General features: G+C 32.0%; 1 protein-coding gene across 1 annotated transcript; it reads right to left on the bottom strand.

Moving 5' to 3' along the window:
• Positions 1 to 2694: 2694 nt before the first annotated feature.
• Positions 2695 to 14327, bottom strand: LOC124375153 (host cell factor 1-like; the record flags this gene model as incomplete). Its single annotated transcript, XM_046833263.1, has 6 exons — positions 14164 to 14327; positions 10839 to 11020; positions 6181 to 6329; positions 5650 to 5795; positions 4487 to 4689; positions 2695 to 2895 (listed from the first exon to the last, which is right to left on the bottom strand). Coding segments are annotated over exons 1-6 (910 nt in total), but the record flags the coding sequence as incomplete, so codon positions are not given.
• Positions 14328 to 16300: the final 1973 nt, after the last annotated feature.

Raw genomic sequence — 16300 nt, 5'->3', positions numbered from 1 at the left:
CACTTCACATTCAAGAAGTGATTCTACATGCTGTTAATACAGCACAGCTCAGGCATAGAGACATGCACCAGCACAATACTCGTCATGCTGCAGACTTCACACTACCAACTCTCACCATCTCAGCCTGTTTGGAAGGAAACCTTCATACAAGGGAGCAGCATATTTCAACCGCCTACCAGACCATCTCAAACAAGAACCAGTCAAGACACTCAAGAGAAAGCTAAATCTATGGCTACAAGACAACCCTTACTATACAGAAAAGGAATTTTGTGACAATTAAACATGTTTATTTTTATGAATCTAATGACTACTGACTCGATGTACTGTTCTCAAAGAATATGTCATTAAAGTATATTGTCTATTGTCAATATGCAAGTTTACTATCTAAAGCAGTAAATTGCATATTATTACACTGTTATCCAGTTCTAAGCTATTTTTAAAGTTCTAAAGTTTAAAGGCTCTAGGTTTTTACAATGCTAGTTTAAAATTCATAAAATATTTTTTCTTTACAGCAAATAAGAAAGTGAGTGAATAGACATTTTTGAACCACCATACATGAGATCCGTGCTTTGTCCATTTCATTTTTCATCAGTAATCCCAGTCAGCATAAAACAGAAAAAAAAACTTATTATTAAAATAAAATTGCAGATTAAACTAAATTGTTAAAGTCTGTATGAAACCAACCACTCCAACAAAGTAACTCCATCACATGTGTGCACGCAAACACACACACACACGTAATGGAAGTTACTTTATTCTTCCAGTGCATCTATCTGGAGCTCTTCCCATACGATTGTGTCTGAAATTGTTGGCATTTTACAATTTCTACAGTTATAAAATATGCAAGAAAAACAGTTTTGAATAGTTGAGAACTATATATATAGTTCTCAACTATTCAAAAGTGTGCTGAGTTTATTATTCCAAAATCCTGCTCCATTTCAACAAAGAGTAAGGAAGGCTACATGCACTAAGCATATGAAACAGGATTCAAATATAGAATGAATTCAAATCTTCAAAATCTATAAAAGTATATATTAACAATGTATATTACAACTTGGAAGAGCTCAAACATTTTTTTCATTTCATTTCAAAAAGATTTTATTTCACAGTATTTACAAACTTTACAATATATTTATACAAAACAAAAACAACAAAGAATATAAAACCATTGATCTTGAAATATTTACAAACTTAAAAATAATCAAATAATAATATAATCTTCAAACAAACTAAAAGTAAACTTAACAATCAAAAGAACTTAAAAAAAGACAAACTCGATAACTGTGAAATAAAATAGAGCATCCAATAGGCAAAAGCCCGATGAAGGATGCACATCAGATTAAAATAACATAATAAAACTAAACTCAAAGAAGGAATGAAACCGCTACATAATAATATATTAACAAGAAAACCATACAAAATTTATAAAACAAGACATGGACTTAAAAATAAAAAGACTAATTGGAATTATAAAAGATGATAAAACGAACTAAAATGTACACATTATTCATTACTTCATTCAACAATTTTCAGAAGGCACTCGCAATTATCCAATGAAAATAAAAACATTTTAAACTTTTTAAAAAACTATTTAATGGTGCTAAATGATCTAATTTAAAGGAAATAAGATTAAACAATCTTGGAGCATTAAAAGTAAAAAAATGTTTGAAAACAGATTAGGCTTTGGAACCGGAACAAGCAGACTTCTGAAATTATATCTAATATTACGTGTGAGGGCCGGGTTTGAGCTTCTTATGAAAAATAGTTTGAATACCTTATATATGTAAAGATTTCACAAAGGGAGTATTTTTAAATTTAAAAATAGTGGCCAGGAATGATTGGTCTTATTTAATTTGGTAATAATACGGATAAAGGATTTTTGAAATGTAATGAGAGGATAAAGCGTGGATATATACGTACCTCCCCAGCATACAAGCCCATAACTTAGTCTGGAGTGTATTAAAGCGTGGTAAACATTCAGCAGCAAGCTTGGAGGACATACATCACGCAACATATAAAAGCTTCTCAAACTTCTACAAAACTCTTTTTTCAGTGAATTTACATGACCTTTCCAAGATAGATTTGAGTCAATTAAGCCGAAGGTATTTGTATCTGTCCACTTTTTCAATCTTTTTACAATTACAAACGTTACCCGCAGAGCACGGTAGTATACATCATATTCAAAATTACTTGTACCTTGTAAGTTAAATATCATGAATTTTGTTTTGTCACTTAGGAGCATTGCATTTTTATTAAACCAAAAATTTAAAACTTTCAAATCATCATTCATTTGTCTACTAATAGCTTCCAAATTGTAATCAGAATACAAGAGGGTAGTTATAAGTAGTGAAGAAGACTTGTAAAGTAAAACCAGTAGTTTCCGGCTGCAAATAACCTTTGAAGGGAGCATGGCAATAGACCATCCCATAGAAGAAAAAAATGTGGTTTATATTATAAGTTTATTTACTATGTACCTCTTATCAATAATTATGTTACCTATTATATTCTATAGTTCAGTTCATATTAATATATATTGTACCATGTATTTTAATATGATAGGACGTAATACCAGAATTCATTTTGAAATACTAGAAGGAAAATTGAAACTGAACACTATTACAATTTAATTTTACGCAACTATTAATTAGAAATGTTGTAAATTTATCAAAGATCCTTTTAAATGTTAAAAATTACCAAGATTGAGGCAAGCCAGCTGGTTTGAACACTTCCACTCTCGCTCGTTCGCAAAGAAAGTGTCAGTAGACTTATCATCTGAGATGAGAGGTACCCAGCCTCCGAACACAAACATGCGGTTACCCATGACAGTGGCTGAGTGGAGCGAACGAGGCAGAGGAGCCTTGCCACACACCCTCTCCTTAGTCCACTGCATTGTGTCTGAAACGTGATATTTAGCACAGTTATTACATTGACAGCTAGAAAAGATAGATATTTGAGTCTAAGTAATTAACCAATGATAATATTCAATGAGTAGATTATACAAGGTACTCATTACTTCTCATTTGAAAAAAAAAAAATTTTATTTCAATTTTTTTAAATATATTTCCTGAAATTTAAGATTATACTTGTAGTAAGATTTTATGTATTATGTACATATACTTTAGCTGGATACCTTCCATTGGACTGTTATCAGTGAACGGAAATATATGCTACTCAATTTGAAACTAACATGCATTTTACAATTCCTGCTAAAACTTATAAACTTAATTTTGTTGTTGTAAAGTTATTTCTATCATTTATATGTAGTTATGCAATCCAAACATAATAGTGTAATTGCTACGCATAGTAGAATAAAACATGTTTTAGCAATCAGTAATTTGCGTAATGCTGATCAGCTTTTGTACACGAATAAATGCTGAAGACACACGATTGGTTATACTTGAACATAAATATATAAAATAGTAACTGTATTATTATTTACAAAACAACAATTTGTTAATTAGTTAATCTAGCTTCAGTTTTTCTATTATTAAGTATGGCAAAAAAACGTTGTAGCAATAGGTACTTTGCATACTACCAAACACAACACAACACATTGACAAACAGCTAACAGCACATTGTCTTGTATTTGTAGATGTGTTCCAATGCACATACATGAACATATAATATATGAATTTCAAGTCAAATGTTTTGTTATAAATCACCATATTTCCTTACTTTAGTTATTCTGTCTACCACTACTAACCAGACAACGTTTGTGACTCTCCAAACATTAACCACCACAATCAACACAAGATGTGTGATAGTTTCCAGTTGAAATAATTAATTGATTACTAGTTTGGCATAAGGATGATTTCAACATACATTATGTAGCTGGACTAGAAGTTACGAAATATGAACATGACTTTTGTCCAATAATTGATGCAGTAGATCTCGGCAGATCGGAGATGAGATTTAAAAATCCAAAACTTAATAACGATTTGGTGGATTCAAGATTCGGCTTTGACACACCACTAATATCCACAAACACTATTTAGAAAGATAGCATTCGATGCATGTATCCAACAAAAACTTTGAAAAAAGTTGTTTATTACACATCAGTGATAACAAAATTAACTCTAATTACAATATTGAAGTAAAAAATAAAGAAATATACTGTTTCACCCAACTGAAAATAAATTAAAAAGGTACTGAGTTTTTATTCACCACTTGAGAAGAGTTAAGATAAGAATTCTATGTAATATAGATTGATTAAACTATATACAAAACAAATATATGCTCCTTGGTTACACAAAAACGTAAGTAAAATCAAAAGTTTGTCAATAGTGATATATTTTGTGGTTAATCCTACTCTAAAATAAAAGTATAAAATTAAAAATAACATTCCTCAATCGCAATATAAAATAGTAAGATATAAAGCTTTCAACACGTTTTCATACCATTACTAACATGGTGATTTTACTAAACTTGAATTTGAATTTAAACACCATATAATTCATAAGAAAAGTTAAAATACATCAACATTCACCTATGTGTAAGGTCCATAGATCACCCAAACGATTTCCATTCATTCCACCGTAGATAATGAGCTTGGGACGGCCAAACATGTCTTGGTATGTAACAGCAGAATGAGATTCTCGAGGCGGAGGACTTGGTCCATTAATGCGTGGCATCTCCCAAGCTACTGTGCCATTGTCACGCAAATCCAGAATAAACAGGTCATTAAGGTACCTGCACATATTGGCGTGACAACATATGTACACAGAGCATGTAAACCTAAAATTCAAAATTACCACTACTAATTTAGATAAAAAACATGAAAAAGTGCCTTTTTAAGATTTCAAGTCTAAGTTGTATCTAGCTTGACATATATAAATGACAAATAAAAATGCATGTCCCTATAAAAACATTAAAACTCAAAATGTCTTATTGTATGTCAAAAATATACAATTTCATTAATTATCTACATATTTACAATTGGTCTTTTAGAAAAAGCATGCTGTCTTGAGTTTGAATTTATTTTGTTTCTACTATAAAAACTGAATATCAAGAGAGTCCTTGATGTTCTCAACATTTTAAATACTTTACATCGTTACTAGTTTTTTTTTAACTCTTCAAAAAGCTTTTATGTTACAAGCCTATAGACTAGGAAAATTAAAAGAAATACTCCTTCAACTTGGGAATAATAGCAATAGAAGGTTTTTTTGTGTATTTAAATTAGAAATTATTGCTGAATAATATATCCAAAATCAGATCATGGGAACACTTCTAAATAATGTATTTCAAAATGGCAGATCTCGTAATGTCAGTATTGTGAATTTTACCTTCTTTGTGATTGTTATCATTGTCACTGTTTTATTCGTGAACTTTAAAATTGGTTCATAACCAAATGTAATAGTATTTATAACGTTTGAGGGATTGAATTCAGAATCAATTGCAGGTGTTAGTCACAGCACAAATTAAGGCATGCAATTGTAATGACTAACGTCATACATATTAATCCAGATTAAAATATTTTCTGTACTAAGCCAGTTTTTAATTTACCATCGTTCAAAAAATATAACCATAGCTGAGTATTATAATACTGATTTTTGTTTTAGAATTATATAAGGTGCACAGTTAATTCTTGATGATAATATATAAGTCATAGAAAATTAAAAATATTATTCTGGAATATAAAACTATACATACCTTGGCTGTGTCTCATTGATATTCTGAGCCAGGCCACCAAACATCAATATTCGGTTACCCAGCAAGTTGAAGCTGTGGCCCAAACGTGGGCAGGGGAGGGGGTGGTTCGGTCGAGGCTCCAGATACCTCCATTCCCACCGGGTGGCCTGATTGATGTTAAGGAAATGTAAATTAGTAATGGGCCGCAAGAAAGGAATTTATATAAATAATCATAGATAGCCTAGTTGATAAGCGTATACTTAATGTTTTATTGTGCAATATTGAATGTTTTACAAACTATATTTAGATATAATAACTAAATAAATGAGAGAAGAAAAATACTTCTATAACTTATTGTTTGATAAAATTATCCTTTTTCAATACTTTGTAATTAAATAATAAATGTTGTAAACAATGTATTTAATTTTTGTACAACAAAATCCACTAAAATACGAGTTTTATAAAACATTTTTACTTTACATACTAAAAAATTGATTTAAGTTTATTCAAAAAGATGTTAGTGGATAATTTTAGTAACAACAAGGCACACACCTGAAGTTCATACAGATCATTTGAGTACTGGCCATATTCCGTCATGCCACCAAAAGCAATAATTCGTGTTCCATCCACAACAAAACCAAAAGCAGCTCGACCAGGTGATGCGTCACCATTTGCTGGAGGTTCATACCACTGACCAGATGCTACAAAAACAAACAATAAAAGTACAAACCAATAGAAATATTAGATGCATAGGATGGTTATGAACAATACCAAACATACTTATAAAGCATTGTTCCCATTCTGATATATTTATTGGCTGTAGATGTGTTAACCCTTTGACCGCCACGCAAATAACGGGTACGAGTGTCACATCACCAGCTATTCCAGTTTCGTGCGTCGGCTGCACGCCGGTTGTACAACGTTGCCAGTACACTAGAATGCCAAGTATTTTTATGTTTTTGTACCTATACACATAAACACAATAAATAATAAATTGCAGCAATTCTCTTATTTTGTATTGTAGAACAATGTTTTTGGTAACCACTTCGTTCGTGATGAGAGCGGCAACATTGAGAAGCATAAAAAAGTAAAAGCATTCATCTAAAATAATTACATTAAACTCAATAAAGCAAAAAAATGCATAAAAAATTTATTTTTTAAATATGATCTCCATAACCATAATCTGAAGTAGTTTTATCCTACTAAGCTATAGAACTGCTTTGTCCTACATTTAATTTCAAATAAAACTATGCAAATTGTACTTTTGCTGTTTTTGTACCTAAGCACATAAACTTTAGCAACTCTGCTAGTTTAAATGTTTTTGGTATAGTTTTATTCATAAAACAATTGACATAACAATATTAAGCATCGTTTCATTATTACTATTAGGTCAAACATAATAAAAATAAATACTTTATGGAACTAAAAAAGGGATGTTTTGATTGAAACATACCTAGAATTTTTCCTAGAAGTCTTGAGATAGTTTGGTTTTCAAAAGTCCTTGTATATTGCACACAACTTATTCTACAAAGTATTAGGCACTATAAAAAATGTTATAAAGTGTTTATATAAAAACTATTTACCAACAATGGACACAACAAGTCTACCTGTCAACTTATCAATGAATTATTAATTATGTTTATAAATTTAAAAAAGATTAGGATTAGTATATTTTAAACTATATTGACGAGTCACCTGTTCATTGTAGATATTATCTACTACAATTATGTAACGTTACGTGACGTTTCTAATTTCTGATTTCAACTGGCAAGTGTGTATGTGGTAACACTGAGGGTGCACACCTATTTTGCAGTTCATACAAATTGTGCTTGAACGTTTTCGTTTACCCTCAGGATTCTTTTTCCCTAAACAAGTTGAACGGTTCCTTTGTTTCCCTTTCGGAAGCTTTTCAAGGCCGTATTTTCCACCAGGAGCATCCCCACCACATTTATTTCCAGACTTTCCTGTCAGCTCATTAGCAGATGATTAACAGCGTAAACAAATGACACACTGTGTAAGACAGACCAGCATTCACAATGTGTTGGCCACTGCATTACAGATATCTTGAGTTTTCTGAACTTCTATACTATACAAAAAAATGAAACGAACCTAAGAAATTTGTTATATTATAACAGCGCAATTCATTTAGAATACAATGGCATGTGATTCATCGAAATTTGATAGGAAATAACTTTGAAATAAGCAAAATAGTTACAAGCCTATATATAGGCTCTCAACGTTCAATGCTCATGTGGAGCTTGGCTATATATAGGATCTTGGCGTCAATGCAATTTCATCCAAAGCTTATATATAGGCTTCTGGCAGTGAAGAGTTAACACTTTTCTACCTAACAAACCCTCACAACTACTCACATGTTTAGATGTTTTAGTCTTTAATCTGTTCTTACTTGTTTATTTTGGTTTGTCAAGCACATGGAGCACCCTTGATGAAAATGTGCGTACTGTGTGAATATGATGAAGATGACCAGTTTGTGCTGCTGTGTATAGGATTTTCATTTGTTGTGGTATGACAACACCACACGTGACATTTTTTTTATAAACAGTTGATGGTACAAACTTGAAAATTGTGTATTGTGCTGTTTGTTTTATTGTGTTTTATACATTTGTTTTGGTGTAACTACCTACCATGGTAAAAGCTGGCACAGATGAGTGATATATGATAGTATTTAGACATTTTAAAATTAGAATCAGGCAATAAAAATGCTTTATTCTCAGATTATAGCTCTATTGGCGGCCCGATTGATGAGTTTCAAGCAGACCCGCTCTTCCAAGTTCACAAATATCTAAAAAATTCTTATATTTGTGTTCTAATAGCTAGTATGGTAATAAATTGTATATTAATAACATTTAATGCTTGTTTAGTAGTTTTTAAATAACATGTTAATACGTCTTGTAATGATAAAAACCTCAGGCATGGTGGTAGTGCAAGTACTTGGAAACCCCACTGTTACAGGGTTAATAAGTATTATAATACCATTTGTATATTATTTTAACAATTAACAACAGAATTAGCCACTGCTAACAACAACACTTTTCAGTATACATTTGAACTCAAAAAATATAACTACAATCTCAATAACTCAAACTTAGATTATTAAAATAAGGCATTAATTCGACATTATTTAATAACAAAATTTTTATTCTATAGCTAAGGAACAATAGCTAACTGAAATTGAAACCTCTTTTAGTTTGTTTACCTCTATAACTCATAAGTTTTTCTAACAGTTCTTGATAACTTGAAAACTAATGAAGAAACGAAAATGATTCACATTGTCTATGAGTCATCTCATTACTACCTGCGGTTGCTGTTATGAATCCCGATTCTGTGATGGTGTCAGATTTCAGATGCTGCACTGAGCCAAAAGTGGAAGAGAGCTGAATTCGGCATTCATACAGAAAGGGGATGCCGTTGTGCATAGTAACATGGGAAGTATTTTTTAAAACATCCTTGGCAGCTGCAACCATCACTACACTGAAGCATGTATACAGCAATAAAACAATCTCATCCTTCCTAATATTACTTTATCAAGCACAAAACTCACAAAGAAGAAATAAGAACAAAATTTTCTAGTGGTCCTTTATCAAGATAGAGGTAAATATCTTCAGTCACCATCTTTGGAAAGTCTATGAAATATACAATGTCATTCCCCCAGAACCACTTTTTAAATTGTTAAAATCTATACCAGAAACAAAAAGAGACAGATGTTTTAAAAACCAAAATATTCTTTGGGTTTAGATGAATATTTACACTATATTTTGTTTGTTTTTTTGTATATATATAATAGAATAAAGGGAAACAAATGGGGGAAAAGAATGATATGAAGGTATGATGTTATGATGGTATGCACCATACTGACCCCTTTTTAATTCTCCAACTTACACATGAGTCCACTGATTTTACTTGATTTCACAAAGCTCCCTCAGCTCTGATGATTATCTCGCTTTATCTAGAATAATTCATATAGTTGCATTGGAGAGCCCTAGGTGAAATTCTCCTGAGCAACTGAGACATTACAACAAAATTTATCAAGGATATATACAGTCATCCCCCAAAATTGGTTATCCAGTGCCTTAGCCACTTTTATGGTGTGAAAAACACTCAGTACCGGAACTTCATTCACTCAACTATCTACTTTACGGTGACCATTGTTATACCATTGTTCTTGTGTTACAGTCCTGCCAACAACGGATACATTTGCTGCTACCAAGTTACAAGTATCATGTCACTTAATAAAAACATTATGCATTTTTGTAGCTGCTTTTTATTACTTGCTCAGCAATCTCTGATACATAGCAACCAGCATGACAATAGATATAAATAGTAAGAGAATCAATGAAAGCCTGGGTTGTGGCATGTTGTTGCCAGTTGTAATGGAAGGATACCTACTGATGGGATAATCAACTGAATTCATCAATTGTGTGATCATTTTATTCTCCTTATCTATCTTTCTGAATCCTTTACCTTCACGATTTATATTAACAGGTGTTTACACTACTACACAAAACGTGACCAAAAATAATAATTGAATAAAAACAAACAGAATAAATTAATGCTGAAGAAAAAAATTGATATAAACAACCGGAACGAAGTGAGACATCGTCGAGTTGCCTCATACCGGTATAACTGCTGATATAACAATGAGGCAACAACGCAAGGTGAGCTGGGAAGTGGGGTGTGGTAACTGCCAGGTCAGGCTTACAATAATGTGTTTCGTACTATAAATGGTGTCTTTACCACTTAGTTCATGTTATAATATAGGGACAATAGATTTGAACATGAACAACTATTATTTCAACAATTTTCTGGACATTACAAAATATTCTAACAATGTATAATTTTGTTCAGAGCTTCTACACTGATTCTTTTATGTAAAAAGACTACAGTATCCAAGTTAATAACTAAGCCACTATAGAAACTCTGATATGTTCAATTATAAACTGCTGACACACAACAAATTGGAATCAATCAAACTTCTAGCTACTTTCTTGTAAAAGTGCATTATTTCCACTTTCTTTTAGTATAAATGATATACATAATTTAGCTATTGATTTAAGCCATAATTTTTTGTCCATCTTTACAAACAAACATTTGTTATTGGCTACTGGTAAGGTGATTCTTGAGACGACTCATCTAGATTAATCTTTTAAAAATTATTAAGCTGATAATTTAATACACTTTTTAATGGTTACCTGTATTAAAAACGTAAAGACCTTCATGCAGACCTTCATTGCCCCCACCAAACACAACCATAAGATCTTTAATGGCTACAGCACGGTGACCATGTCTTGGTCTGGGGTGCGGTCCAGCTGTATTCATCACCCTACTCCACTTGAAAATGGGAAGTTTGCTTTCCCTGCAATTCAGAGTATGCCTGAAAATAATATGAGAGTTGAAACAAGATGTTTAATACCATGTGTAACTTTAAAAATAAAATAGAATATAAACTACTTACAAATCTTTATGTAGAAATTGATGATAAGATCTCAATTATAAGAATTTTATATCTGCATTGTATCCTATCTAGCTGTTACAGAATGGATTAATCTTGTCCTCCGAAATCTTAGAACATAACATAAGAGCAAATTGTGTACAGGCATTCCTTAATTTACTAATTTGACACTAGAAGAAGACGTCTCCTCTGTAAAGTAACTTATCTCACTAATCCAGGATATTTTATAGTGTCCTAAAGTAAAACTTTATTCACCCCTCTGGTCACCTCACATACATGTAACTGTATCTTTGATAAATTATAATTTACTACAGAGATTCATTGTCTTCCACTCCTCAGTCTTCTCCAAATGGCCACTGCAATTTTGCTCTAAACCGCCTCTGACCACCTCACGTGGCTATTAACAACTATCAATAATAATTAATTTTATAATATTCATATTATATCTACAAGGGTAGGTGATATATTGGCTGTTTATAAACTATATAATCATAAAAATTCCATTATTTTTGTTCGCAATAATGTTGTTTGGTCATGAATTAACTAACTTATAACGTCTTATTTTATGAGCAGCCTCTTTATAAGTGAAATGTTTTATTGTCATATTTGGATACTTATTTAATCTAATATAGGAATAAGGAACATTGCTGATTATTTTAGAGGTCTGGTTTTTAACACACTGTGCCAGACAGCTAAGTTTGAGATAGCTGACAATGCTGTATTATCTGTTACTGCATAAACACTCTTGAGTGAAATTGGTGAGGAATTAAAAATAACAAGGCAGAGGTATAAAACAAATTGCAGACCATAACCACACATTTTGCAGGGAAATTAGAATAGCAAAAAGAGGTTCAGGAGTATCTAAAAAAAAACCAAAACCAGTTCACCTGCCAACAGGTCCCAGTCATCTTTCTTTAAATCTTTTAATAAATCACTTCCAATAAACACAGGTCTTGCTTTTAAAGACGGCCTTACCCAGTACCTACGGGTAGGGTACGATAAGCGGACCCGGTTTTTTATATCAACATTGGCAAACGATATTACTTAATCATAACCATCGATATAACCAATCTGTACTGATTAATTATTTTGAACAATTAATCTAAATAATCTATATCAACAGCTGTAAACACTTTCAAATAATGCTCATAATGTAATATTTCATTTTTATATATAAGTAACATTTGATTATTAAAAATGGCAGTCAATTTTAGAAAATTACATGACATTACTTTTAAAGACGATAAGACATGTTTTTTGTGACTTCAACATGTTGGACTCGTACCGAAAACCCGTTATGTGAAACTTGTGGGAAAGAAACAACTGTAACTGTGAGAGGAGCAAATATGGTCGTCTTCAGTTTTTATAATTTTGGTTATAATAATTTGTTTGATCACTGTAAATATTAAATTCATATTTTAATTTTAAACATATGATTGTTATTGAGGACTATAGATACTTTTGAATCGATTGATAGTCTATGATTTGAGATGTGAATATTAGGTAGCCTATCGATGATTACATTCTTCGATATAAAAAACCGGGTCCGCTTATCGTACCCTACCCGTTCGTTGTTTAGCTAAAATCACACAGCATGCTGCTGCAAGCACAACATCCTCCACTTCCGCCATCTTGACTTAGTGTTTTGCGTTCGTGTTGCAAACAAAAGTTTTAAGACACAGAAGGAACTCTGTATTTTGTCTGCAACATAAAGTCGTCTACAAAATGTCATAAACAGAAAATTGCACACAAATTGTCTGCAACATCTGGTGTAAACGTAGCTTAAGACGACATCAGTCATTGTAATGTCTGTGACTTTTAAACCACCAGTGGAACTGCTGTTATTTTCTTTCTACTAACTACAGTAGGTAGTAAGTTACTCTGGGGTCATATCTCAACCTACTAAGGCAGCTGTGTTGCCTTTTTGTCATACTATTTTTATAAATAAAACAATTTGTACCCTAATAATAACTACCCATCATGAACAAACAAGTGATAAGTGAATTTGATAATATATTAGGTAATTTTTCACAAGGTGGAATAGTTTAAAGCAACTGCTCCATTAACAGAAGAAAGTGATCATGATGATCGAGGATATCCATGAGTGCCAAGTACTAAATAAAACGTTAACATTAGGCCTACTACTTAAACTCTCCATAACTAAGGATCTGCCCACATCCCACAAAATGTGTGAACAATTGCCTAAGACAATAAGGAAGTGGCCCAACAACCAAATCATCTCCGCAATGACTGAAAAGTCTAAAAAATTAAATTTGTTCACAGGGATTGTTTCCTAACTTTTGGTGCTTGTGTATTTATTAAACCTTATGTTACTTTTTTCATATGTGTCTATTTGTTACCAACTAGGAAAAGGTTCATAGAGAAATGACCAATGTTACATAACCTTTTATAAACATATTATTTTATACATAACACTTCCTATTTTTAGAAACTTAATCAAAAAAAGATATGTATATTTTATTTCAGTTACATGATTATAGCAGTAAAATATATTGTTTATAATGAAAATAAATTATTTTCAGGTTATCACACAAGTGATTTTATTTATAAAACATAATAAATTGGAGTCACCACTGATTTACCACCAAATTTTATAAGGCAGTAAATAGTCAACCACTGCATTCAAAGTTGATATCATCTACAGTATAAATACAAATATTAGACAACACAATTCAACTTGCATGTATATTAAGTAATATACATATAATACATACATTATTGTGATGTGCTACATTAAATTAATAGGTTAGTAATTGCAAGTGTCATCTGGAACAGTGTTCTCCATATTAGTTTACCACACAGAATAGGATTACTCTCACTTTCATTATACAATGTTATAAATCTTTACCTAATAAATTAAGCAAAGAAGCATAAAACTATTTCAATCTTTACTACAAAATATATGCATTTCAATCTGCAATAAGTGATGTAAAACACTACGATAATAAGACAAATATGTTCTTCATATCACAATTTTGATGATGTAAGGGCCTAACACCATTTTCACAAACCTAGTCTATGTATATGTATGTAATAAGAGTTACCTTTTGTCCATTTTCTGGAATAACACCATGCACGTACGGATTGCAATCTAATTGTTTGTGTTACGTTTTACCATAATATAAACCGTTTTAACAACTAAATATTTATTAAGAGTTATTACGAATTTCAAATAGCACAACTACGGTCCGTACAACCACCACCTCTTTAGGTTCCTTTCCACGATTGGTAGTTCTGTCGTCTGGATTCCATCTGACAGCAGACTAGTCTGACAGTGCCGACACATAGAGGAAGCAAAAATAAATGCACGTCGACAAGACGATATAATAGCATGCTTAAATACAAAAATATTGCATTTATCTATAAAGATAACTTTGTACTTTGCTCTTCCCGTAGAGTGAATAAAGTTTATTATAAAATATGATTACTGCCGATGAGCCATGGTATGCCATTTGACTATCCTACCACATTAATTTCTAATAATAAACCCACTGCCGTATTTCCAGGAGAAGGTGTCCATCTGTTTGTAAGTTTAAGCGTGAGAAGTTTGTAATGAATAATAATAATATATCCATTAGTCTTAAGTTTTAATAACTTTTACTAGTCTATAAATAAAGTCGTTGTTCTTTTTGACTTTTGGATGTTTTGTTGAGTTTACCGCGTGTGTTTTCTATAGATAATTCTTCTTTAAACACGAATACATTTTTACTTAAAACGTACTAAGTCTGACTCGAAATCTTTAACATCTGTAATAAAATAGCAAAATACTTTAAAACAGGTGACGATACTTTCACTTTCAAAGAGTTAACTTATGTGTACTAAATGTCTTCACTAGTATTTTCACAGATGAGTACAATTTTAGAGCCCTAAAATACACTCATGGCGTAATTCCTTAGTACAAACAGTATATATTCAGTGCTAGCATCTATATGATTGAAAACACTACTATTATAATCATGTTGACCTAAAGGCTTATAATAAATGGCCATAATGCTACTACGAATTATGAGTTCACATTTGAAGCTAGAAAATAAGTTACCATATTAGTAACTAGAAAAACACAGAAAGTGCAAATTATAGTAAAAAAACAAAGTATTGTTAAGATTAATCGTATGAAATGGTTTAGCGTAATTTATCAATTTAATTATGCAAAGTTCTTTTGTTGAATTGGTTGATTTTGCGCAAAGCCAGAACATATTAGCTTAACCTATATAGCCTGTGATGTTATCTTCACAGAATGTTAAATGGAAATGAACTTTTTGCAGTGCTTTGTTGATTGTTACCAATAAAACATTATTTTTCCTATTATACTATATGATTGGTATTACTTACAAAAATGGAATGAACTGAGCATGGGTCTCATCGGTAGCTCTAGAGTTTTTATTAACTCATTTACTTGTCTGTATCTTCAGCACGAATATTTTACTTGTTTTAAACTTTGTAACTTTGTAAACTTGTTCTTATATATTATTTATTTAGAAAATTTTGAACACGCAAGTGAACACGTTTTGTGTATACTTGAGTATAGTAAATGTTCAAGGTAATGTTACAATATGTTTCAATTGTTAAATGTAGTGTTGAGACCTTAAAATGTATTTATATATTTAAAATTAGCCACTAACAATTGGTTGAGCGTTTAACTGTGTTACTTTATGACATAATCAGACTTCTGACTGTGTATGTGTCCGTCTGTTCCAACCAGAATGTTGGAAACAGAAACAGAAACCCCTTTTGCTGTGGGGCGAATGTTGCTGTGTCGCCCGTGGCGGCGAATCGAGCCAATGTAGGGGATGACCAACGGTTGACAAACGCACACAGCCGGTCAGTTCAAGCACCGTACCACCGACGCCACATGACTCGTACCATTGCACCCGAGCCGTGCCCGTCTACAAATGGGGATTGATGTTTGACGGAAGTTCGCAAAGCGTAGGGGCGTTCCTCCAACGCGTTGAAGAATTCTTTTTGAGACTGCTGTAGACCTATTCTCGGGACCAGCCGTAGTGTACGGTATCGATCCACAATTGGCCGGATAAATATCTGGGATATAACCTACTTTCAGGATCTAGAAGTAGTCTTCTAGCCACCCGACCATGGCATCCGGTTACAGCAGGAGATTTTTAATAGAATGCAAGGAGAGACCGAGTCAGTCAATCTCTTCATCCCGGCGATGGAGGGTTTATA

The sequence above is a fragment of the Homalodisca vitripennis genome, unplaced genomic scaffold, assembly GCF_021130785.1.
Source record: "Homalodisca vitripennis isolate AUS2020 unplaced genomic scaffold, UT_GWSS_2.1 ScUCBcl_14352;HRSCAF=25027, whole genome shotgun sequence".
Classification (NCBI taxonomy): Eukaryota; Metazoa; Arthropoda; class Insecta; order Hemiptera; family Cicadellidae; genus Homalodisca; species Homalodisca vitripennis.
The sequence above is the reverse complement of the archived record's forward strand: the minus strand, read 5'-3'. Positions and strand labels throughout refer to the sequence as shown.